A 24,874-nucleotide genomic window follows, 5' to 3' on the forward strand; every position below is an offset into this window, starting at 1 on the left:
GATTCCGAACCGTTTCCAATTGAAAAAGGAGATCATCAATGTGGCACAAAATTATTTACAGCAGTCCTTAAAGAAATATTTAAACAACTTAATTGGGAAGAAAGGGGAATTAAAATAAACGGTGAATAGTCTACATCAGGTGGGTGGGTGACTGGGTGGTTCTTTAAATGAACATGAACAAAAGTCATGTTTACTACATTGGCAGAAGCAGGTAGTAATATTACACTTTAAAATGAAAACAATCGAAAGAGTTGATCAATATTTAGCTTGGTTGCTAGCTCAAAGAAAATGAGGTAGCAAGAAGAATATAACTTGGTTGGCAAGCCTTCGGCAGAGCAATTTCAATATTTAAGTCAAAATTGTCCCTTTCTCTCAAAAGACAAGTCTACGACTAATGCATCCTTCCAACTGGTACATATGGCACGAAACTTAGATCTTACAAACAAGTTGACTCTTAAATTAAGATCAATGCAAATAGCACGAATGAATTATGGCGAGATAAAACAACTGCTGAATGGATTCGAAATCAAACAAAATTACGGGATATTGTGATAACTATCAACAAACTAAAATGGTCATGGGCGGATCATTTAGTAAGACATCAGAACAGATAGGAACTAACAAATTAACAACTTGGACACCCTGGGAAAACAAACGCAAAGGAAAGCCAAAAATAAGATGGAGAGACGAAATTGGCAAAGAATGTGGAACAACAATCGGGTACTGGTACATAGAAACACACAATCGACTAGATTGGCAAAAAAGGGAAGGCCTTTGCTCAGCAGTGAGCTACCAGATGCTGCAAATGATGATGATGACAGCAACCGTATTGATGAGTGCTAAAGTTTGCTTTGAGTAGCTCGTTTGTGTTGGTAAACTAAATTGTCTACTCTTTTCAAGCAACTACTCCTATACTTGAGTTGGTTGCTGCAAGCCACTGCTGATACTTTGTTGGTTATATATGTCATTGATTAACCTACTGGATCTACGTTTTTTAGGTGCAGACAGTTAAGTGCCTGCCAAATAAGTGCGCGCACTGTGGCATCAGAATGTTCAGGTGTGGCGCTCGGTCATTTACGTGCTATTCGGTGTGTCCAATTACACTCATAATCAATTATCTGAAATTCAATGAGTAAATACAGTGACATACATCAAGAGCGTGGGAGTTTATATTTCACCAACAGACAGCCTAGGCTACCCTATATATACTTCAAACCTTGATCAGACTATAATGTAGCATTAGGCTACTCTTGATCAAATATGTCAAATTATATCAAATGCCACCTCCCTCAGCAACAAAAGCCTGTGCACGCCACTGAAGTATGGGTTGAGTAAGCAAATTATGTCGTCTACGTACAACATTATACTGCAAGATGTCAAAAGTGTTGTATCAAATTGTTTGTTTTAAATACAAAATCTATCCAAATGAGTACCCTGGCTATTGCAAAATAACAAATTGAAGACAACAAAGATTAGACAGAGCATAAAGATAAATTTTAGCCAATACAACTAAACTAGTCCAGAGAGGAATAACTTTTAACACAAATGCAATTACACAAAAGCATATAGTCGAACTTCAGTGAATACTGAAAAGTTTGGGTGTTCATCAGGACAATTAACGTTTCTGGCACTAGTTGCTACGTTCATCTGTTGTTTGTTGTTAATTTTACTTTCAATTTCATCAGATGAACGTAGCAACTAGTGCTAGAAACGATAGTCAAACTTTAAGTACAATATGTGTGTAGTAGTATGTCTATAAGCTACCTTTGTCCCTGTTATGTTATGATAATGGTCAATGTGAGCATTCCAGAGATATCAATTTTCAGTGCCATAAGATAAGATTAACTGTATCCACATTCCATGCCGATAAAATACGAAAGATTTGTAATAACACAACCTTCACTCAAGCTGCTATGAGCTGTTCATTTTAGAAAAACAGTGAGACATTGAGTTAGTATAAGAGATCTCATGTGGATACAACCCTGAAGAACACAAAGACATTCTGCTTGATTTGCCAGGACTAAGCAAACAGGAAAACAATATGTGAAACAAAATCAATAGACACAAGAATGTTGAACCAAATATGCCGCATTTCTGGTCAAGCAAGAAGTGAGTGTGATTACAATTATGTTACATCTACAGTGCCGGCAAAAACTTTAGAAAGTTTTGGAAAAAAACTTAAAAGTCAGATTAATATGTTGTTTTTCATATTTTAATTATTAAAACTTTTACAAACTTTATCATATATTGAACACCTTCAATACACACCAAACTGTATCATATGTACTAATATTTAGCATGATAACCTTTGTTTTTGATGACATTTTTAATAGGGTGGGGCATGGAGTCTGAGAGGTTTTTTCACACATTTTCGTCAATATCCATGTACCAAACCTCTGTAACAATTTGTTATAATTCCTAGAGACACGGATTTTTGGATGAGTTAACCTTTTTGCAGTTTGCCTCCTATAGACTCTACGTGCAAATACCTCTTGGATTTTCACCAGTAAACTTTTGGTACATCCAAGAACTGTCAAGCACCCTCCGTCTGTCATGGTTTGGGGGTGCTTTTCCAGTCAAGGCCGAGAGGGCCTCTATTTCTTACCTAAAGGTCAAACAATGAACGCCATACGCTACATCAGTGTCCTAGATACTCATCGTCTGACTTTTATGAACATTCACGGATGTACGACATTCCAACAAGACTCTGCACCACGTTATAAAGCTAAGGCGGCTATAAAGTGGTTTCAGACCAAAGGTGTAAATGTGCTGAAATGGCCAGGAAATTCTTCTGACCTGAATCCAATTGAGGCTTTGTGGACTTTGATAAAACAGAAAGTCTCTAGATCAAATCCAAGAAATTTGGAGGAATTAAAACGAATTATTACAGAGATTTGGTGCATGAATATTGTCGAAAATGGGTTCAAAAACCTCTCAGACTCCATGCCCCACCCTATTCAAAATGTCATCAAAAACAAAGGTTATCACACTAAATATTAGTACACTACATATGATACAATTTGGTGCGTATTGAACGTGTTCAATATATGATAACGTTTGTAAAAGTTTTAATAATTAAAATATGAAAAAAAAACATATTAATCTGATTTTTAAGTTTTTTTCCAAAACTTTCTAAACTTTTTGCCGGCACTGTAATTTGTGAATCCAGATAAGAATCTCCTAGATGAAGATGCCATAAAAAGAAGCTATTGGTAAAAATAACAAAAATGTGTTGATTACAAATAAAAAGATGCAACAAGCAATGTCTTACCGTTTTACGTCTTTACTACATATTATAATTATTTCCCTAGACATTCAAAAAAGCCATCAACATTTGTGGCTTATTTATCATAACTGAAAGGATTCTCAATTGTTAACACAAAAAAGATGCAATATATATTAATGGACCCAAAAGTGTTTTTTACACACCAACAGCAAACAAATTTTTCACCTGTGATGTCTATTACATCAAATGTATATAATATATACTAAAATAAGTTTGGAGGCGAAAGATTCTTTTGAATGAGTTTTATTTAGATCACTAACGCTGAAACAAAATTCATATTTATTAATGTGGGTTTCAAAGTTGCAAAACTGCTGCACATACAATTAAGATGAGATGTTATAAGAATATGTAGTTGTGGTGAGGTTTTACTACATTCAAAATTTAAAAATAAGCAGCTTTGTGATTACTACCCAAATGGATCATAAAGTTTTAAAATAGTGTTTGGCAGTCTCTCAGTATCAGCCAAGTTCCACTGAACACCTGCTCACAATCCATATCGGCTGATACCACCAATAGTTAAATTTATTATGCTTGTATTTATTATTTGTCTTGCTTCAGACATGCATGTTACTTACACATCCATATGGAGTAACATGAAAAAAGTCTACACATATCCTGGGTGAAAGACTACAAACATAAGCATAGGCAGTACAAGAATACATAGCTTCAGGGTTGTCACGATTTCTTTCTATCTCTTACCAGGAAAAAGACTTGGAAAGGTTCAATGACGTAGTTTAATGGGTCAAACCGAAAAGCAGTCAATTAAATTCACGGATAGTTCTACTGGTGAAATGATATATAAAAACGCTTGAAGGACTCCAACGAATGGTTCACCACTTCCAACAATTAATCAAAGTAATAGTAAACAGCAATAGATTCCAATGCTTGCGACTATTGATCGAGTTTAACGTGATCCACTCACAGCTTCTCATACGATTCTAATTTCAATCAGAAATTATATTAGCATCAACTTTGCTTTACAGTACTCGTATTCAATACTTCCACTCTCGATCAACAATAATCTTTGCGTCTATTAACAACTGCTACTACTACAATAATGAACTCTCATCACCAACTCATCATAATACAACTCCCATAATAATAATCTCAGAATCTCAGAATAAACATTACACAAACTACACCACTATTTATAGTTGGCTGTTCAGTCCAGTAACTTCGAGAAGGTTACATCATAAAGAACCATCGTTCGGTCACGTAGCATTTAAAAGGTAAACAACAGAAGTCTCTAGAAGGTCACGTCCGCAAGAAGATTCTTACATAATAACGATTTCGCAATCGGACATTTACTGATAAACAACCTTATGACGTCATGACAAACGACGCTCAGAAATCATGGAAAACAACAGAACCTTCTAGATTTGCATGCTTACAGATGATTCAAGAAATACGTTACATAATACAAATTTCTCAATCAGAGGTTACTTCAGGTCATAACCGATAATAACACAACGCACCAGAATTCCATAATGAAAACAGCACATTCTGTCAAGACGCAAAGCAGCCCGACGCGAGGCTCTGCACATTGATTGTGACAAGGGTGATGACACTTTATTACTACATAAAGTAAAATTTCGACCTTAAACGAACATCAGCCTTAAGCAGGTTACAAATTAGCAGGATATATACAAATTAGGATATTTTCGGACTCTGAGCAGCGTAGCAGAAAATGATAATACGTTACAATAAACTTGGTGAGTGCTTACATTTTCATATTTATGTAAACCAAATACGCATCTATGTGCCTTATTGCAGGCAGCCTTCAACTCTTTTTTTCCATTTAGAAGAAACACTGGTCCACAGGTGTAAATTATAAAGCTGCATGCAATAAACTCGAAACACAGCTCGTTTATGTCCAGACTATATACAATGCTTGACCAATGAAGGCACATTATTAGAGGCACAATACAAAGCTCTGATACAAATTTGTCTTTTTATATCACCATCGTCACACAACATGTTATCAATAACTGGTTAACCACACCAAGATATTTAGTTAATTGCACAAACTAAACATGTTTTTCTTGACTTACAGAATCCATTGCAAGTTCACTGCAAATGTTTATTGCAAAGAATGTGCCTTTGATGATGCATTAAACCAGTGGTTTTCAACCGAGAGTCCACAAACCCCAAGGACTGGTGCGAAAGAAATATGTCTTTACAATACATTTGGCTACAAGAGCAAAGAAGCAACTTAATTTGGAAGATATCAACAAACACAAAGCAATTAAAGATCACACATATGACTGCAGTATCTGTTATGACATCAATTTTACATCAGATTTATTTAAAGTACTGGTAATTCAAAAGTGTCAATCAGAATTTGAAACCAAAATTCACATGGCACTTCAAATAAAACAATACAAACCTCAGCACAACAAGTAGGCTAGTTATTCGCTAGAGGGGCATCTTTCTTACTAAATTTATATAAGATTATGTTTGCTTCATGTAATAATTTCTTACTCAGATTGTCTTTTGTAACCGCTCGCTATCTTGCCTTGTGATTACACTCTAGCATATGCTACAGCAAAATTTTAACGCCTTTAGTATCTGTTCTTCGATTGTCTGGGTACTTCAGCTCAGTGCATATTGCAGCTATTTGTTTGGTCATTACCATTATTTACAGTTATTTGTTTTTCGTTTAGATGTACTAGACATTTCCTGATGAGAGCAAAAAGTTCTTGCTGAAAACTTTGAATTTAGTTAGTCTGTTAGTGTATTGTGTTTTGAATAATGCATTTCAATTCTATTAAGGTATTGTCAAGCATCTGTTTAAGATATAATTAAATGCAATAAAATACAGACACATTATTTCTGTTCAAATAAACTTTGATCAATCAAATCCAGTTTTAATTTTCAAAGGTTTTACAAAGTTACAAATGAATAAATGTTTGGCGATTTAAATGCAATTATTAGGCTACTTCAACAAAAAGGTCCCCAAAGTAATAAATGCATTTTTTTTCTTTTCTTGCCTCATGGACTCAGCAAAGATTGAACAACAGTTCTGGAATCTGTGTTTTCAAATTTTGCATTTTTATAAATCCTAAAACAGCAAAATGAGAATTATAGCCTATATGGAAAAAATTATAAAAAAATTTCTAAACTTACTTTCAAGAAGGTCTCTATCATATACTGTTACCTGTGCACTAATTTACGATCTTGCTGCAGATTGGTGTCTTTAGCCTATGCCACCATTGCAATAAAAAACACAAGTTTAATTCATTAATACAATCTTTCTCAAGTAAATGCTAACGAATTCAGTAATCAGGATTGCGTTAAGGCTCACTTCCTCGAAAGGTACAACGTCAAGTCACTAGGAATAAGGTAGGTTTCTAAAAAGATTTCTTAGCCTGAATAAATGTCCTTCAAGTAGTCAGTTAGATCTGCATCCCCCAATGTTTACCAACTTCGGGGTGTGTCCAAAATTTTCTCAGGCGATTGAAGCAATAGCTTGTTGTATAATGTCATTTTCATACAATATGCAGGTTTAAGTATTTTTTTGTACACATATGATGGGACACGATAAGTTAAGCTATAGGACTATGAGTTTTTTTTATCATCAAAAATCAACACATCTAAAAAGTTTGTAAAACACACCTTTGTTAATGTGAAAGATGAAACTGGCGTCTTGGTTTCTATACTTCTTACTCAGGTTAAGTCTGGTTTGAAGTTAGTGATAGACAAGCGTAAAATATCACGAAGGTGGAAGTTGATCTCAAGAGGTTCAAGTTCATAAGCGAGAACATCTGCTCATACAAATATGTTGAGCCGAACAAGCTCAATGTTTCCTTTGCAAACCCATACAGCAAATCAGTCTATTTCTAAATTAATTTAACATCAGCAAACAAACACCCCTGACTAACATCAACCATTTTGAAACAACTCAACTTACATTAGTCCGAATAATAAACCACATGTCTCACCACATGAACTGAACACATTGCCTAAGGTTATGTTTTTTTTCGGTGCCTTTTGGCAAAGCATCAATAGGCTTTCACAAACTACAATGACACTAAAAGAAAGGAAAACAGCTGCATTTCATTTTTACTGTTTTTGTACAATATAGGCTCATGCTGCAGTTGAATTATTTTTGCCTGGCCCTTCAATACCTACGTTACTTAATAGCTACTTGTAGTGTGTGACGTAATGCGGATGTTTCAAATGCATAGTAAAAAACAAAATATGACGTTGCTAAGCGCCGGGTAGCTTGAAGCGTTTCCACAAACATTTTAGACTTTATGGAAGACTTTATTAAGAAAATGAAGTATCTTCTGACAGGTGTCAAACCCACAACAATGCTTGATATGAAGGACTCGGTTACATGTCTTGTAATGCAAAGAAATTTATTTTCACACAAGTCAGTTCAATCATATATAGCTAAAAATCGATTTCAATCAGCTAGAATCTAGCACTGCGGCTCGCGAACCACATGCAGCTCTTCAACATAAATTTTGTGGCTCTTGTATTGAGTCTTAATATTACAAAAGAAATTAAGTTTATGTTTTATAAATATGTTCTCTCGCGAATTCAACCAAACAGTGGCGTACCTAAGGTATGGCAGGCATGGCTCGAGCCATGGGCGGCACATTGACAGAGGCGAAAAAATCGGTTTGTAAAAATTAAAATTTGTTACTTACACTATTTTCAAAATCTAATTTGCACCCAATACAATACACAGATCAAAAAGGAATCTCTCTTTTACTGTAGCCATTGTTAAACGTTAAACAATAGAATTGTGACGTAGCAAAAGCAACATTGTGCCTCTCCTGGTTCATTTTGCGTTCAGTCAGCAACAATTGGAAGTTTCATAAAGTCGCTAAGCAGCAAATTAATTGAGGCTTAGAAGTAGCACCAGAATTTATTTATTCATTTTTATAAGAATTTATTACTTTTTTAATTCAAAACATCGTGCAACCTTGACAAATGAACACTTGGAAGAATTCGCACGGCATCAACAACTTCAGACAGACAATCGATAACAACTTATAACATTGAATTGCATAATTCAAAATTAATACAGAAATGAAATAAATACATAATTTCAAACGTTTTCGGCAAAACTTTCTGCCCTCTTCAGGAAAATATCTTAAATCATCTAAACAAAACAATTATTCGTGAAATGTTAATAATAAATGACTGAAATTCAATAAAACTCCACAATAAAACTGCACTAATAAAACTGCAACAACTTATCGTCCAAATTTTCAGAGATTAGCGAATCAAGTACAAAACTGATATGGATAAACAATCATTGTGTTTTTATCGCTGTTATGCTATTTTGTATCAACTGATTTTGCGGCTCGCCGGTTTTAGGCTATAGTTTATCCGCAAGCGGCTCTTTCTTGGAACAACTTTGCCCACCCCTGTGCTAGATCATCTTCAGTTAAGCTTATTCAAATAGAATCAATTCTATGGTTAAAAAAAGACTGCGGTTAAAAAAAAATTAAGAAGTTCATTTTCCATCTGTCTTCTTCTTCGTTTGAACCTTTTTCGCCACTCCAGGGGTCGAGTAGCTCTGCTTTTACTACCCTTGGGCATTGGCGGCTACGCAATCTAGATGTTTGGACAGGAGTCGAGCAGCCATTGAATTGATTTCAATCAATCAATCAATCATTTTATTTTTCGTCATTAACGCGTCCGGGACAAAAAAGATACTAACTACAAAAATCGATATAAACCTACCAGCACGTTAACGAACGGGAAAAGGTGGCAAAACCTTGAAAGGTTTAAAACGTGCCTGAATGAAAAATTATTTGTCATCCATTTCAAACAGACCACGCACACGATTTGGCGCATGGTAGATGGTGCAGTTAGGCCTACAGATGGTGTGGTCTGCAATTTGTTCCTCCTTGCCACACTCACACAGATCGCGGATGGATTTTGCGGGCAAAATATCCAAGGGCTGAAAATGCACGTTCAGCCTCAACAAATGTTGACTTAATATTTTATAATGCTCAATACAAATCGTTCAGGTTTTCTGGCCTTGTTTGCTAGCTGCATATAGCAGCATTTCTTTTTGCATTACTCGAGCGCCGATATCACAGTTTTGTGCTTCTTCACTTTAATCTTCTGCTACGAAAGCATGCAGCTCTTGAGCTAAAGTTATTTCAGAATTCAGTGTCATGGCTACTATTCTTCTGTAATGGTCTCTTTACACTGTTTAGTAGAGACTCGATCCAATTCAACAGTTGGGCTTGAGAAAATCTTTGAAAAACGTTCGTGGCCAGGGCAGCGATTTTCTGACGCTTTATTTTATGACCAAGCTGATCCTGGTTTGATTTGGTTTTTAAATCTTTATCTTCAGACTGACAAAACCTCGATAGGTTATTCCTGGTACGGTAGTTTCGCATACTTGTAGAGGCTTTGACGCAGGGCCGGTTACCGAGATTGGCAGAGTGAAGTTTTCTGATTGGTGAAGTGTTGTTGTCGGGGAATTATTCCATTTTACTTTTTCCGTAGATTTACAATACAAAAAGTTTTACCCCACCTCGAATTTTCTCTTTGCACTTACATCATTAAAATTCGCCATTCTAAGCTAAATTTTAATTTCTCCTTTGCAAAAAGCTTGGGCAGAAGTAACAGAAACTATACACTAACAGCACAATGGCACAACTGTCTTTCTTACACTACGATACCCAGTTGCACTAATGCTACGACAGAAGCGATTGCGTAGTTCATTGTTTTGCCATAATGGCATTATAATAACACTAATGTGGAGTGTTCAAGACAACCAGCTGATATTGTAAAGCTGCTTTAAAACCAAAATAATACAAAGGAGGCAATATGTCGCTACATCAGCTTTTGTAGATGTTTTCTTGAAATCCGAGGATCGGGACAAGAAAAAATGAGCTAAAACCCGGGATTCAGGGATCGGGATTTCCCGGGGTCCCAACCCTACTGCAAATCACTGACGCAGGACCAGTTACCGAGATTGACAGAGTGAAGTATCTGATTGGTGAAATGTTATTGCCGAGGAATTATTTCATTCATGAGATGCCGCTGAATGAACATGCGTTGCTCAAACGCACACCCCGAGAGTTGAACCAGCGCCGCTTGATCTTGATTCTTTTTCGTTCACGAAGTCACGCGCTAACCAACTGAGCTATTGGCGCGGAATGATGCGCAAAAATACTGCAAACACTAATAATAAAATTATAGGCTACTTAAATAAAATTCTGTGGTTTTATACAAACGAGGTGTGCACTTGAGCAACGCATTCCAAGAACTGCTCTCTATTCAGCACATTTAATGGATGGAATAATTCCCCGGCAGGCGAAATTTTTTTTCCCACGAGATTTCTGTCTCATTGATTCTAGTCACTGTAAAAGTAAGATTTTCCGAAAGTGTTTTGAGAGAGTGGTTGATTCAGATTGCGAAATAACTATTTGCCAATGAAATTCTGCAATGATAATAAAATATAAGCTTTCTCTAACCCTACTTTTTTTGAAAAGCTCTTGTGCACCGCAAAAATTAAATTAAAGAAAAAAAAAGTTTGACTTCGATGGCCGTCGAACCATCGTTCTCACGATCACTAGGCAGAGGATGAAACCACTGAACCAACCGTGCCAACGAGAAAATGTTGCATTCACACGGTTTTAATACAAATTTTTACCAAAATATGTAAATGAGACAGAAAGTACGTGGGAAAAAAATTTGCGACCAGCCTGATTCAAAGCCTCTGCAAGTATGCGAAATTGCAAGGAATATGCTCTGCAAGAAGCTTTCCAAGTCCGAGGGTAAAGAATCAATCAAGTAAGTTAGCAATCGATTTTTTCTTCCCTTTACTCCAGAAAATTAACCCAACAATCCATCGAATTCAGTGGACTTAAAGTCTGGAACGTTCCCCCAAAAAACATTATTGAAATCAAAACCTTTTCATTTTTTTACAGCAAACTGAAAACCCATCTGCGAACAGAAATTCAAGCTGATTAGCATGCGTGTACTATTTAGTTAATATCGCTTCTGTATACTTAATCTTTTAAGTGCCATACTACTTTTGACATCAAGTATCTGTCTAGCTTATTACAGCTGTCGCTGTCGTACATTTGCCACCACCATCTAAAACTGTTCAATTTCAATAGACTGCTATTAGGTGCTAATATGTTGCAAACGCAATAGGCCTACGCCTTTAGTCAATCAAACTACGTATATTGTAGGCTACTAGTTCAAAGAACTTTAGGCAATGACTCTCTGTTACTTCTACATTTGTTCAACAAGAGTAGGCTACTACAACAATGAAGCTGTATCCCTCTTTATCAGTTTATTTGAAAATTCACTTCAAAAAAGTCCAAAAAAACTTCCATCCGTCAACGACACCAAAGTCACTCACATGCCATCAAGACCATTCTCATATCATCTTCAGTAGTGCGTTTTTCATCTTTATTGTCACCTTAATAACATGCGTAAATAATAATTAATGTAAATTCTTAAACCCATCAGTTATTATAAACAGACATAACTCAGCAACAACACTACATTTAACATCATAAAAATAAAAAACAATAAGCTAACGTTTTCGGCTAGTCATACAGCCCTTTTCAAGGCTATAAGAAAAGTATTTTAAAAGAAATATTACGGTACTAAAGAATTCAAGAATACAGCCTATCACAGCAAAAATATGATCAAATTTAAACATTTGAGAAACTTGCTTAACTATAGCTCACACAAAATAATAACTGAAAAATTACGCAGCACAACATGTGAAGTATTTATAAATTTTAAGAGGAAAAATTAATAATTAATTGTTCAGAAAAGGACTCAAGCAGATTATGCAAGATGGAAAGAAGCACAGCACGAGATAGTGGCACAAACAAAGCAGAAATACGAGAAGCAAACAAAGTAAAGAAAACAAAAAACGAGAAGCAATTCGTGACAATTCAATCAAAATCTGTTAAAAAATAGGAGGCTCCGCTAGCAAATAATTGCCTGTTGAGTCCTGGGTTGAAAGATTTGATTATCAAATTAGCTAAATTCAAATGCTCTCCCACTCTTGCCATTAAATGTCAGTTATTGATTCCTATCCCAATTTTAAAACCATTCCCCTGTCGTTGCTGAAAATACTTCATTTTATTTAAACGAGAAAGACTGCAGCCAACATAGTTTTTTGTATTATAAGCCCAGTACCGCATGTTCCTTCTTATATGCTCGTGTTTTGATTTTTTCTTTGTTTGTATTGGTGGTCACAGCGGTAAACCATAATCTCTTCGTGGGACAATTGTAACATAAAGTTCCCGGATCCGTTCGTCTGTATGTAATGACTGAAAAAGAAACACTCCTTCGAAACGTCTATTCAAATTTGTATTTCTGTAAAATTAGCCACCTGGCTGTCGAAATTGGATGCAACGCCGTACACCACTAAAACTTGTCACTACTGAACAGATTACTTAGACAAAAGATGGAAATTTTATCCAGCTGGCAAGCACTAAGCAAACAGTTAAATGTGCGACTAACTCTCAAGCAACCATTTCACGAATGACTAGAATAATTTGCGATATCTCAAATGCACGTAGACAGTAACTGTGACGCAATAATGAAAGACATTGTCACGCAATTCAAACCGGTGTTCAAAAGTAGTGATGCAATATTTCATCAGGTCTTACGACCGATGGTGCAATATTTGGACATTTTCTAGCAATTTCCATGACGTAAGATGCCAGCTAGGTTAAGTAGACCATAACGGTTTTTATATGACGTTTAATTTGGTGAAAATTGTCGGGAACAATTGGTTGTACGGTTCAGTTGTCCCCACATGGCTTCATCAACTGGCACACTTCTAATTGCTTTAGGTATGTTTATCCAACTGCTTCTTTAACTAATTCTTCTATTTTAAATTATTAGGTTTGATGAGGTAGCCACTTTAACAAGTCGAAATTCTGCCACTAAAAATGACTAGAATGAAACCGCCAACCAATCACAAGCTACAGTTTAAGTGACGTAAAAAATTGCGAAAAGAAGATGATAGAAAACAAATTAAGTGATGGATTTTTGTCAGCTGGTTGGCTTAGGGGTTAGGGCTAGAATGTAGTCATTTTATTGACGCGTGTTCAATTCCCACCACTGCTATTGCTCTTTTTCTTCTGTAATTACCAAATAAAGTTCAAAACAAGCATTAACTCTCTGGATGAGTGCTAGAAGCAGTGGCGTACGCAGGATTTTGTCAAGGGGGGGGGGGGGCCATTGACAGTAGCGTAAAGCCATAAATTTGTTTGTAAAGGAGGGGTTTGACAAGGGCGGGCGAAGCCCGACAGCGTTTTTGCCTGAGAGGACACCCAGCGGCGGGGGGTCTGGGGGGCATCTCCCAGAAAATTTTAAAAATTACTTTGAATTTGGTGCATTCTGAGAGCATATTCAACAAAAATGTGGGTATGAATATTCCTGTAAAATGGTGCTGTCAGGTGGCATAGCAAAAGGATAAGATCATGTTTTCTTCGGCATTTTTCGGAAATAAAGCTAAAGTCTCTATGTTTTCTAGTTGCTAATTCCTGGCTGAGATGTTTGAATGTTAAGCATCATTCCCAAGCATAAAGAGACTGAAGGCATGATTTTCAATATCGTGATGTCACACGCGTGCCAAAGGGGGGTTGTAACCCCCAAACCCCCCTGGCTACGCCACTGGCCATTGATATCCCAGACGTCTTCATGATATCCCAGTATGGTTTTAGTTTAGACTTTATCCATTTTTTTCTCACAATAATAGGCTTACAGAACACTATGCCACATTGGCATACCTGGGGTGGGGTTGGTGGATTGGGCCATGTATTTCGTATTAGCTTAGTCTATAGAACAACATTGTTAATTGCTCTGACAGTGCAGTCCAAAACATATTAAATGCCTTAATCTACGTTGTTAACTACTAAAACATTTTTAAGGGGGGGGGGGGGCATGGCCCAATGGCCCCCCCCTGCGTACGCTAGTGGCTAGAAGGGTCACAATTGGACGGTTGCCTCTTATAACTTGTTCTGATTGGTTGGCGGTTGCATTGTAGTCATTCGCAGTGGCAGAATTTCGACTTGTTAAAGTGGCTACCGTTTGATGACCATGCTTAATTTACTTTCATCTACGTTGCCTAGCCTTCAAATCTGCATCGCATGCACGTTTTAAACTTCTGTGGTTTTGTCGCCTTTTTCTTCTGCTGGGTTTGTTCCCGTACACTATTTGTGACTTATCATTGCTGTGGTTTACCGACAAAGAAAAATAAATTGAACTAAATTTGTCATTTTTTTGCAGTGCTGTCACTTTTTCAAGGTTGTCATGGAATGAAGATATTTTTTTGACAAGTGGCAACCCTTGGCTTGATCCTATCTTGGCTGGTAGCCACTTTAACAAGTCGAAATTCTGCCACTGAAATTGACTACAATGCAACCGCCAACCAATCAGAACGTGTTATACGAGGCTACCGTCCAATTGTGACCCTTATAGCACTCATCCAGAGAGTTAATGCTTGTATTGAACTTTATTTGGAAATTACAGAAGAAAAAGAGCAATAGCAGAGGTGAGAATCGAACACGCGTCAATAAAATGACTACTCTCTAGCCCTAACCTTAACCCCTAAGCCAACCAGCTGACAAAAAATCCATCACTTAATTTGCTTTCTATGATCTTCTTTTCGCCATTTTTTACGTCACTTAAACCGCAGCTTATGATTGGTTGGCGGTTTCATTCTAGTCAATTTCAGTGGCAGAATTTCGACTTGTTAAAGTGGCTACCATCTTGGCTTCTGCTTCTGAGGTTGCCAGTTCAACCATTTTCTACCAAATTCAGAATTTTGTAAAATTTGGTGGTTTTCAATCTCATTGGCAGGTAAAGAAAGGTTTGATAATTTCTGAAATGCGCTTAATCGTTTTTTTAGTTTTTTTGGGAGGATTCTTCAGTAAAACAGTGCCAAGAAAGGAGGTTGATAACTGTGGCCAAAGTACGGTAGGCAAACTTTTTTGAGCAGCCTCTGATTTAAGCAAACTCTTTGTTGTCCGTAGCACAGTTTTCTACACACAATGTTAGTTTCGGCATTAACCTGACACATGTTAATAACGTGACCTTACATCTTAATGTGATCTAGGCCTTAACCTGTTAATCAAAAAAAAATCATTTGTTCAAATTTGCGGGACTTCATGAACGAAGAAGCTTCAAGATCAATCGGCGATGGCTCGACTCTTGGGCGGGGTTGCGCACTTGCGCTTGAGCAACGCATTCTAAGGACTGCTCTCCATTCAGCAGCACATAGTGGATGGAATAATTCCCCTGCAACAACACTTCAACAATCGGAAACTTCACTCTGTCAATGTCGGTAACCAGCCCTGCATCAAGAGCCTCTTCAAGTACCGGTATGCGAAACTACCATAATTAACCTATCAAGGCTTTGTCAGTCCGCGGATAAAGATTCAAAACCAACCAACCCGAAGATATGCGGTAGCCTAAACAGAAAGCATACGGTAGGCCGGGAGCATAGGCCAGGTGTGTTCACCTCAAGTGCTTTTTAGGCAAGAATTGAAACATTTGTTCCAGTCGCTGTATTAGCATGGCATTTTTTATCACTTAGGCTATGTTTCTATTAACATTAATTCATTTTTTGATGTGTTGTTGTTTTATTTTTACTTAAGCCTATTGAAGGTGGCGACTATAGAAACATAGGTATTCTGCATATTTTGACACCAAAACTGACTTTCTACTATGAGTAGTTAGCAAGTTAGAGGATTTTTTTACTAAATTTGACCTTTTGTGACCTTTGTTGGGGGGTAGGTGGCTGGGTTTTGGGGCCTACCAAAAAAGAATTATGTAAATGTTATTTTTTAAAGGTTTGCCAGGTTTTCAGAACCCCCCATGTTGAAATTGCAAAAAAAAATGTTTTTTAAACCACCCTAATGTTCAGGACTGCAAGATCACGCTTTATGAGTTTTTTCCAAGAAAGTTTTGGTCTACCTTGACCTTGCTGTGCTGTAATACTGACACATCTGACATGCGAGATTAGCCTAAGCTAGTGCTGCACTCAACGTGTCTATTAACCCATCTCAGTCTGCCCAATTGAAGGACTGTCCCGATTCATCTTATTTAGAAAAGAATCACAAACCAGATGTTGTCTTCAGGCTTGACCAATTTATTGTAAATTTATTTATTTATAAGAAACTTAATTATCAGCTTTCATATTTGAGTATGGTATGGTAATAGGTTTGTTTTTCTTGCAGATTAAAAGACTTTGCCATCTTCGGATGTAAATGTTTCCCCAGCCTTTATGGGGCAAACAATAAATAGTAGGACTATTGTTGTCAAAATGTAGAAACTTATAAATTGCTCAGTAGCTTCGTTGGTTCAATCCATGAAAGTTTCCAAATCAAATTCTATGAGATATAATTTAAAGTTGACTCATGGCGGATATTGAAAGATTTAGTTTGGGAAGGGCTGCCAGTACATCACAAGTGCAAGGTAAACTTTATGCTGGAATACAGTAATATTTTGTATGTTTTTCATCATTATAGTCTTGTTCATCATCGGTGTATGATTGTCTGGTTGAAATGCAGGGAAACATTTTTAGTCATCACATCAAAGAATATAACCCAAACCATAGTAAAACTGATTAATCTACCATTCTGCATAGCTATGTGGTAAGAGCCCTGGTTCAACGCACTCAAAGGCATTTCGGTGTGTCTTTGGTAAGACACTTAAAGGCATGTTGTCAATTGAATAGTGTCATCCCTTCGACTAAAGCCCTTGATTTCTCTTATGCTTAAAAACAATTATTAACATTTTTATTATGAAGTGTTTATTTTGAAGTAAATCCTGTGTTCTTAGATGAAAAATCTATGATTGGCTGCTTCTCGCATCTCCACCCTCCGTTTCTGTTGAGAATTGAAAGCATATTGTCAGGAACTATCAGACGAGTGGGTGTTTATTTTTCTGCTTTTTTTTTGAATTGCAAATTAAATCACAAGAGTTTAAGCTTTTATGTTTTGTTTTTTTTCTTTTTTGCTCAGCAGTTCCAGGCTTTCTTTTATGTTTTTAGAATGAGTTCATCGTCAAGGACAAATGTTCATATGCACACTGCACGCAAACTGACACTGTTGCTTTCTGCGGTGGCATAGAGTTGAATTACTTGGTGTCAGTGGAAGTTTGCTTTCTCAAGTTGGCCGACTCCTCGCATAAGATCTCCAACATGAATTTGCAACGTATTGGATGCTGCTCCACCTTTGTGCAAGGTTTGTTCTGTTTCAGCAATGACAGGTGGAAATGCAATGAAATCTTTCGCAAACAATTTAGTTTGCTTTGAACATTGTTAATTGATGATTGTCATTAAAATATATTAAATATATTTATGGCCTATTGATATGCTATATTATACATATTCATTAAAGATGAATGGTAGAGCTTCGGTAGAGAGTTTGTCTTGTTGAACCATAGGCATACGAAGCCGAGCAACGTGATCAAGTTTAACATCTTCAAGTTTATTACATTTACATAAACATAAAACTACGCAGGGTAAATGTTACAATCAAATTTCTTTTTGACAATTTTAGCTAGATTTTTTGAAAATCTTACCGAATCTTTTCCCAAGAATGGTACATCAAAAAAGTTGCTAAAATCGTCTTCGGGTTTATCTTTCGGTTTCGTATCCAAAAAAGCTTTTCATATTTTATCAAAAAAGTATGACGGGTATCCATTTAATATGTTACATTTAAATATAATACAAATATTATACAACATATATATAATATAATATTAATAATACAAAAAATATGCTACATTTAAATGGATACCCGTCATACTTTTTGTTGACATACCGATTCGGTATGTCAACAAGACATTTATCGACTAGAGCTGGGGAGCACCTGAATTTGAATTCTGTACAGAAAAGCGCAATTAAAGATCACATTTTCTCGTGTACAGAATGCCAAAATAATGTTTCTATCAAGCAATTTGAGATCATGTTCAGAGGCAGGTCTGAGTATCAAACTAAGATCTTGGAAGCCTTGTACATAAAACGTCACAATCCACTTTTGAACAGACAATTGTTTGCTTACGGCTCGTCTTTCTTGCTCTCTGTATTTTAAAATTAGTTTTTTCACACCTTGCCTTTCTACCATATCATGTGATCTGTTTAACACCTTTTGATGCAGTTACCTTTGATTCTTGTGGAGCCTATCGTTGAGTTTGAGCTAGTCAGAAGTACTGTGCAGTTTTTTGTCTTTTCCTGTTTATAGATTTAGTTAACCACTGTATTTTATTCAGATGTAGTTAAGTTATATGTATATTATTCCTGAAGAGGACATCTTGTGAGTCGAAAACGTTCGATACTTAATTTGTTGCGTAGTTTTATGTTTATGTAAATGTAATAAACTTGAAGATGTAACTTGATCACGTTGCTCGGCTTCGTATGCCTATGGTTCAAAAAGATGAATGGAATGGATAAGTCGATCATAGTTGTACCGGTAGTCATAATGTTGTATGGTAGAGAGACATGGATAGGCTACCAAGAGTGAGCTAGGAATTTTAAAAAGAACAAAAAGGGCAATTGTGAATGCAGTGTGTTGTGCAAAAACGAGCAGAAAGAAAACAATGGAAAAATTATTAATGAATATGCAAAAGATAAGGGAGACTATAGACCAGGGGTGGGCAAACTATTTGACAGAGAGGCAAATATTTTCTCAAAATTTGACATGTTGACCATGCGAGTATATAATGAACAAACACATTGTAGTTTATATATGAAATCATTTATATTCATTGATTTGCATTTAAAAGCTATAGACAAAAAGTAACAAATATTGCATAAAAATTAGATATATTTCTGTGATAAATGATGTTCTTATGTGACATTTTTGCTGAAGTGTCAAAATTTGGCATGGGGGTGGTTGTGGCAACACTCCTAGCAGGACCGATCTGTGTATCAGATGGTTAAGATCTGTGGCTACATGTGCTGACGCTCATCAGGCTAAATTCACTTGTTCATAGCATTTTGCATTGGACACAAAACGTACTGTTTCCACCATAATGATACTGCTTGAAAAAATTTTCATCAAACAATCTTTTGTTACATTTTGTTAATTTGTGGAACACCTACAGTAAAAGCTTGGCTTGGTGATTGGCGTTTGAATGAAAAGTTGTTGAACAAGAATAAGATTGGTTGTATTATGTATGTATAAACTTGAAAATTACGAGTAGAAGGTTGCACGTAGTTCGAAGCTGCAAGTTTTCGTCTGACTCTTTTCAGGAGCTAACGTCAGAACAAAATAGACCTAAATGTGGTGAAGTATTTGTAGTGGAAGAAAAAGGAAATGTAAATTTACCGTCAAAAGTAATTCGTCTACTATGCCTTAACCGTACCTGTTACTGGCGTAGACCCTATATGGTCTCGCCCTCTGCTAATTCAGCAATTTCACATAGAAGCATTGACGCTAGAAACCTGAGATTTCTTGACTTTTACTTTTTTTTCTTGCCCCAACTTTTAATCCCGATTATGTTGGTATCGGATAATTGTTAAGTTCACAATAAATCTTTTGTCACAGCCAGTTATGAAATGCAAGAAATTTGCTGATATTCAATAGCTTGATTGACAGTTTACTATTAGCGTGCGGTTTCATTTTGTGTTTGTCATTCATAACGCTACGGCGCTAAAATTCCATTCTGTACCCAGGCAGCATAATCCGTCATTTTTACATTAATTCAACGTGATTTTGCTGTCTGGGTAGGGAGTCGGTCTCTGAGGCGATGTGAGTCATTCTTTGCTGGCAGACAATAATTAGGAAGGTAATTTGTTATTTGCGCAAATTGCTTTGTAGTGCAAAAAGTGCATGGAATACTGTTTGCACAGAAATGGAAAAACAAAGTTGATCAAATTCTGTGTTCAATGCAAGAAGACTTTCAAAATGAAATGTGAACTGAGAAATTTGACCAAGAAATGACGAAAATAGGTCAAAAACCGAGTTTTTATCACCTTTTCTACCTAAAATACACAATCACGAATATATATACTTTTCGAAATAAATTGATTGAAGTAATAGATAAGGCTTTTGACCAACGGCATACTTTTTCCTGTTGTTATTTGATGTAGCCTAAGCCGACAGAGAAATTAGCAATAAGAGAGACGTAGACCTGATGGTCTCGCCAGTAACTCTTGCCGCCAAAAGGAAGCAGTAACAGATACGGTTAAGGCTCCCTCATTAATTTGCATTCTTCTGATTAGCCTAATTTACGTTTTGTTTTTCTTCCACTACAAATCCTTCAGCACATTTCGATTTATTTTATTCTGACTTTAGCTCCTGAAGAGATTTAGACAAACATCTGTAGCTTCAAGGCAAGCTATGCACAATTGCACATTGCACAACCTTCTACTCAGAATAGGAGTGAAGACAATTGCTACAAGAAAGGAATCGGCCACCTACTCCTACAGTCCTACACTGGTGGAGGCAAAATCGAATTTGGATGATTGGTTTTTGAAACTTTATCCTCGGACTGACAAAGCCTTGATTGGTTATTCCTGGTAGTTACGCATATTTGTAGAATGTAGATTGTAGAAGCTCTTGACGCATGGCCGGTTACCGAGATTGGCAGAGTGAAGTTTTCCGATTGTTGAAGTGTCGTTGCCGGGAAATTATTCCATTCACCAGGTGCCGCTGAATGGAGAGCAGTCCTGAAATGCGTTGCTCAAGCACACACCCCGAGAGTCGAACCAGCGCCGCGTGATCTTGAGCCGGGTGCATAACCACTGAGCTAACGGGGCGGATGATGATGATCGGTGGAAGAATCAAACGAAAATGGAAATTATGTCTGAGAAAATGTAATAAAAGCAATAATAACATTGCGAAATGTCGTGTTTCATTTCAGAGGTTTTGGCCCATGATGCTACATTAGAACAGTTAAACGAGACCTAGGCTGGATGACGGATGTTGGCATAAATCAAATTTGGCTAAATTTGCATTTACGCTTTTATTGAATATTTTAAGAGGAGTTACGAGGCTACGTTGATTACTCTTTGAGGATCGCGGAGCAAAAGTGATTGAAAACCACTGCTCTACAAGAATGCAAAACTGCCAGGAATAACCTACCAGAGGCTTTCTCAGTCCGAGGATAAAGATTCAAACCAACCAAAAACAACAGAACATCTTGTTCCAGGCCAACTTATGGTGTTTGGAGGAAGAACATGGAGCGAATCTCATGACGCCATCACAGGACCTTTCTGTCGCCCTCTAATGTTGGCAAACAATTTTGAAAAGTGCAAGAAACAGTCAGATAAAGTCCCTCAGTGGGAATTGGTTGAAGGAATGGGGGGAATTCCACGTTGCTATGCAAAAGCTGTTTCCATCGCCAGTAGGTATTGACTCAACAAAATAAAACCATAGTTAACAAATTTTCATGAATTTCATTCGAAATAACCTGTTGTGAACACCTGCCGGCTAAACCCCAATTGATTAATAACATTACATCATCATTACATCTTTAACGCCACTTGCTGTGTTCCACATTTCTCGTTTCAAATGTATGACGATATTTTTAGATTCCAAATCTCTTACCAAGATAAAAACAATAAAACATTTTGTGTCGAAAAATTATTTTCTTAATTTTCTCCTCTGGGACTTGCTGCCCTTCTACATGGTAAACTTAACTCGTTGCAGGTTGTGCTTACCTCATTGGCGGTTACAGTGACTCCTCACAGCTGGCACTAACCCCAATGCCAAAAGGTAGGTTGGGTTTTTATGCGTTGTTTCAGTATTTATAGTGGACTTGTTTGTGGCATTAAGATTAACTCTGTAATTGTCCTTCAGACTCGTTTGGCAGTGTGAACTAGTTTTGATGGTTAGTAAAAGTATCAAGCCGTTCATTTTGTTGGAGCCGTCTACTCGTGACGATTGGTAGGAGTTATGCATGGGACCGTAAAGCATACATGGGGTTCACTTTTAAGTTACTTAGCCACCTGTAACGCTTCGTCCATTTATTCAATAGCTGTGTGGGTTGGCTTGTACAATGTACATGTTAAACACGACTGCGTCTCACTAAGATACCTGCATCCTGGAAGGTGGGTGCCAAGATTGGTATCTCCGCTTGCCATTAAACTGTCAATTACCAGACACGCACACCTTTATACGACACAAATATACTCCATTTGCATTGACGTTTAAAGGTTTTACGTACATCTGCAGCCAGTACATCTGTTCAAATCTACGACCGCGAAGCCGACCACTGGATGAAAGCCCCCGATATGCACTACGCCAGGGCGGAGTGTGGTGCTTCAGTGCTGCATTCGTTTCGTATCTTTGTTGTTGGTAGGCGAGTAGGCTATATGTGTTCCTGCACAATCGGGATCTAGGCCTACTTGTTTTACAGCCTACTGTACAATGAATCATGTATTGTTGCGAAGTAGCATTGCTTATAAGTTTTGAACTGCCTTCAAGTTTTTGCTGCAAAAAGTGTCGAGAAATCTTTTGAATTGGACCACCACCGATCACCACCAAGGACTTGATGAGGAGACACTCGGCAGGATAGGAGGATGAAGATTGTGCATCATTTCAATTATATTTGCTGCTTGTCATGTATAGATGCTGTACGGGAGGCGTATTTGTAATCTTCTGGTCGCTGCAACAGATAGGTTTATTAACCGATGAGAAGACAATATTGAATTGGACGATGTTTAAAATTATGGTGCAGCATACAGGGGGCATCATCATTATCCAAACTAGGTTTTGTCCTCACTAGTTGAGGTAGCCGATTCTTTCCTTGCAGCGATTGCCTTCACTCCTATTCTCCATCTCGTTCTGTCCATCGCATCTTCTTCAGTGTAAATTCAAAACATTTCAAATTAGTATGTTGACATTTTTTCCACTGCCCTGGTTATTTTACACCTTGTCAACTTTCTACTTTTAACTGACTTTGTGCAGGAGGAGTGAACAAAGGAATCCCTGTTGGTGTATGCGAGTTCCTGGACATTGCTAGTCAAGTGTGGACCAACATCAAGGATGAACCATCAATTCCTTTCGGACCCACCAGCTGCTGCTGGCTAGGATCATCTTTATACGTCGCTGGACAGTGAGTTTAAGTTTCTTGTGTCATCATTGTCATTGCCTCAGAGATATGTATAATGTTGCGCTTTTAGAGTAGATGTTAGATTTTAATCTATTTTAATTGCTTCACTATATAACCACAAATGGATTGATTTGCAGGATGTGTCGCAATATGGTGAGATGGGACAGTGTGGAGGAAGAATGGAAACATGTTTTCCAACTCCCGTATCCTTATGAGTTCATCGCTCCGATCACCACCAAGGACTTGATGAGGAGACACTCGGCAGGATAGGAAGATGAAGATTGTGCATCATTTCAATTATATTTGCTACTTGTCATGTATAGATGCTGTACGGGAGGCGTATTTGTAATCTTCTGGTCGCTGCAGCAGATAGGTTTATTAACCGATGAGAAGACAATATTTAAATCAGCCGATTGCTCTTGAAACACATCTGATAGAAAGTAAATTAAGTGCCATAACACTATTGGCAGCGTGGCCTACCGGTTTGAGAGTTAATTAGGGTTAGGGAGGTGGTGATTTTGATGAGGGGTTTGATTCCCACCCCTATCATTACTTTTTTTCTGTAATTACCAAACAAAGTTCAAAACAAGAATTAACTCTCTGACTAAGTGCTAGAGGGTCACAATGTTGCAGTCATCTGGTTAATAAGAAAATTGTCCTATGTGACAGTATCTACCAGTCAAAACACCCAATTTGCTGCAGCCACCTACAGATGACAGATATGCTGTTCTATACGGGAGTGCGGGGAAGATATTTTATTGTACGTGGCCAAGCAAATGAAAGCAATGAGGTGAAAGTCTCATGTCATCTTCAACTTACGCTAACCGTGTAGCAACGCCTCGTCGAACGCTCTTAGATTAAGATCCAGAAGTTTTGTTCATTTGCAAGTAGGCTGAGCCACATTTCTGTTTGCAACGGATGAGAATTATGTTAAGCGCCCTTCTTTATTTACGAAGAAACAAGATTAAGCGGCGCTGGTTCGACTCTCGGGATGTAGGCTACGTTTAAGCAACGCATTTTACAACTAGGCTACTCTCCATTCAGTGGATGAAATAATTCACAGACAACCAGTGATGTACGCGCAAACAAAAAATATTGACGCCGTCAGCGTAAACGCAAACGTTCGAAAAATCATACGCCGTATGCATCAACGTAACTTGTAAAAAAGTTGGCAGCGTCAGCGCATACACTAGCGTAAACTCATTGTGTTTGCTAACTTAGGTGCCAAACATTCACATGGTATAAACCACTCGAGTCGAAACAAACAAGTTTTATTTTAAATTTCCACGAAGGAACACAAGCAGCTGACATTTTGCTGTGTTTTGGTTCCAATATGTCTTTGCCCATTGAAAACATTCTTTCAACTGCAGCGCTGGAAAGTATTGGCGTGTTGTAGCGAAAAAAATACATTAAAAAGTATGCGTTGACGCTATGCGCTAAAATACCGCGAAAACTTCACGGCGTAGCCTCAAGCACGAACTATCCAAAAAAAATGTGGCCGTTAGCGTAAACAAAAAGTATGCGGCGTATACGTACATCTCTGCAGACAACAATCGGAAACTTCAC

At 37.3% G+C, this 24,874-nt stretch overlaps 1 protein-coding gene across 2 annotated transcripts; it reads left to right on the plus strand.

The window, feature by feature from the left end:
* The first annotated feature begins 16,486 nt into the window (after positions 1 to 16,486).
* On the plus strand, positions 16,487 to 24,108 carry LOC145776387 (uncharacterized). 2 transcript variants are annotated; one of them, XM_082587785.1, is made up of 8 exons: positions 16,487 to 16,720; positions 17,087 to 17,175; positions 17,298 to 17,490; positions 21,404 to 21,598; positions 21,904 to 21,969; positions 22,429 to 22,551; positions 23,164 to 23,311; positions 23,446 to 24,108. In XM_082587785.1, the coding sequence occupies exons 1-8, from the start codon at positions 16,663 to 16,665 to the stop codon at positions 23,576 to 23,578; spliced, it is 1,005 nt and encodes a 334-aa protein (XP_082443911.1). In that variant the 5' UTR covers positions 16,487 to 16,662; the 3' UTR covers positions 23,579 to 24,108. The 2 variants fall into 2 exon arrangements, with proteins under 2 accessions (XP_082443911.1, XP_082443912.1); XM_082587786.1 differs by lacking the exon at positions 21,404 to 21,598.
* Positions 24,109 to 24,874: the final 766 nt, after the last annotated feature.

The sequence above is a fragment of the Aplidium turbinatum genome, chromosome 8 (genome assembly GCF_918807975.1).
Source record: "Aplidium turbinatum chromosome 8, kaAplTurb1.1, whole genome shotgun sequence".
Lineage (NCBI taxonomy): Eukaryota > Metazoa > Chordata > Ascidiacea > Aplousobranchia > Polyclinidae > Aplidium > Aplidium turbinatum.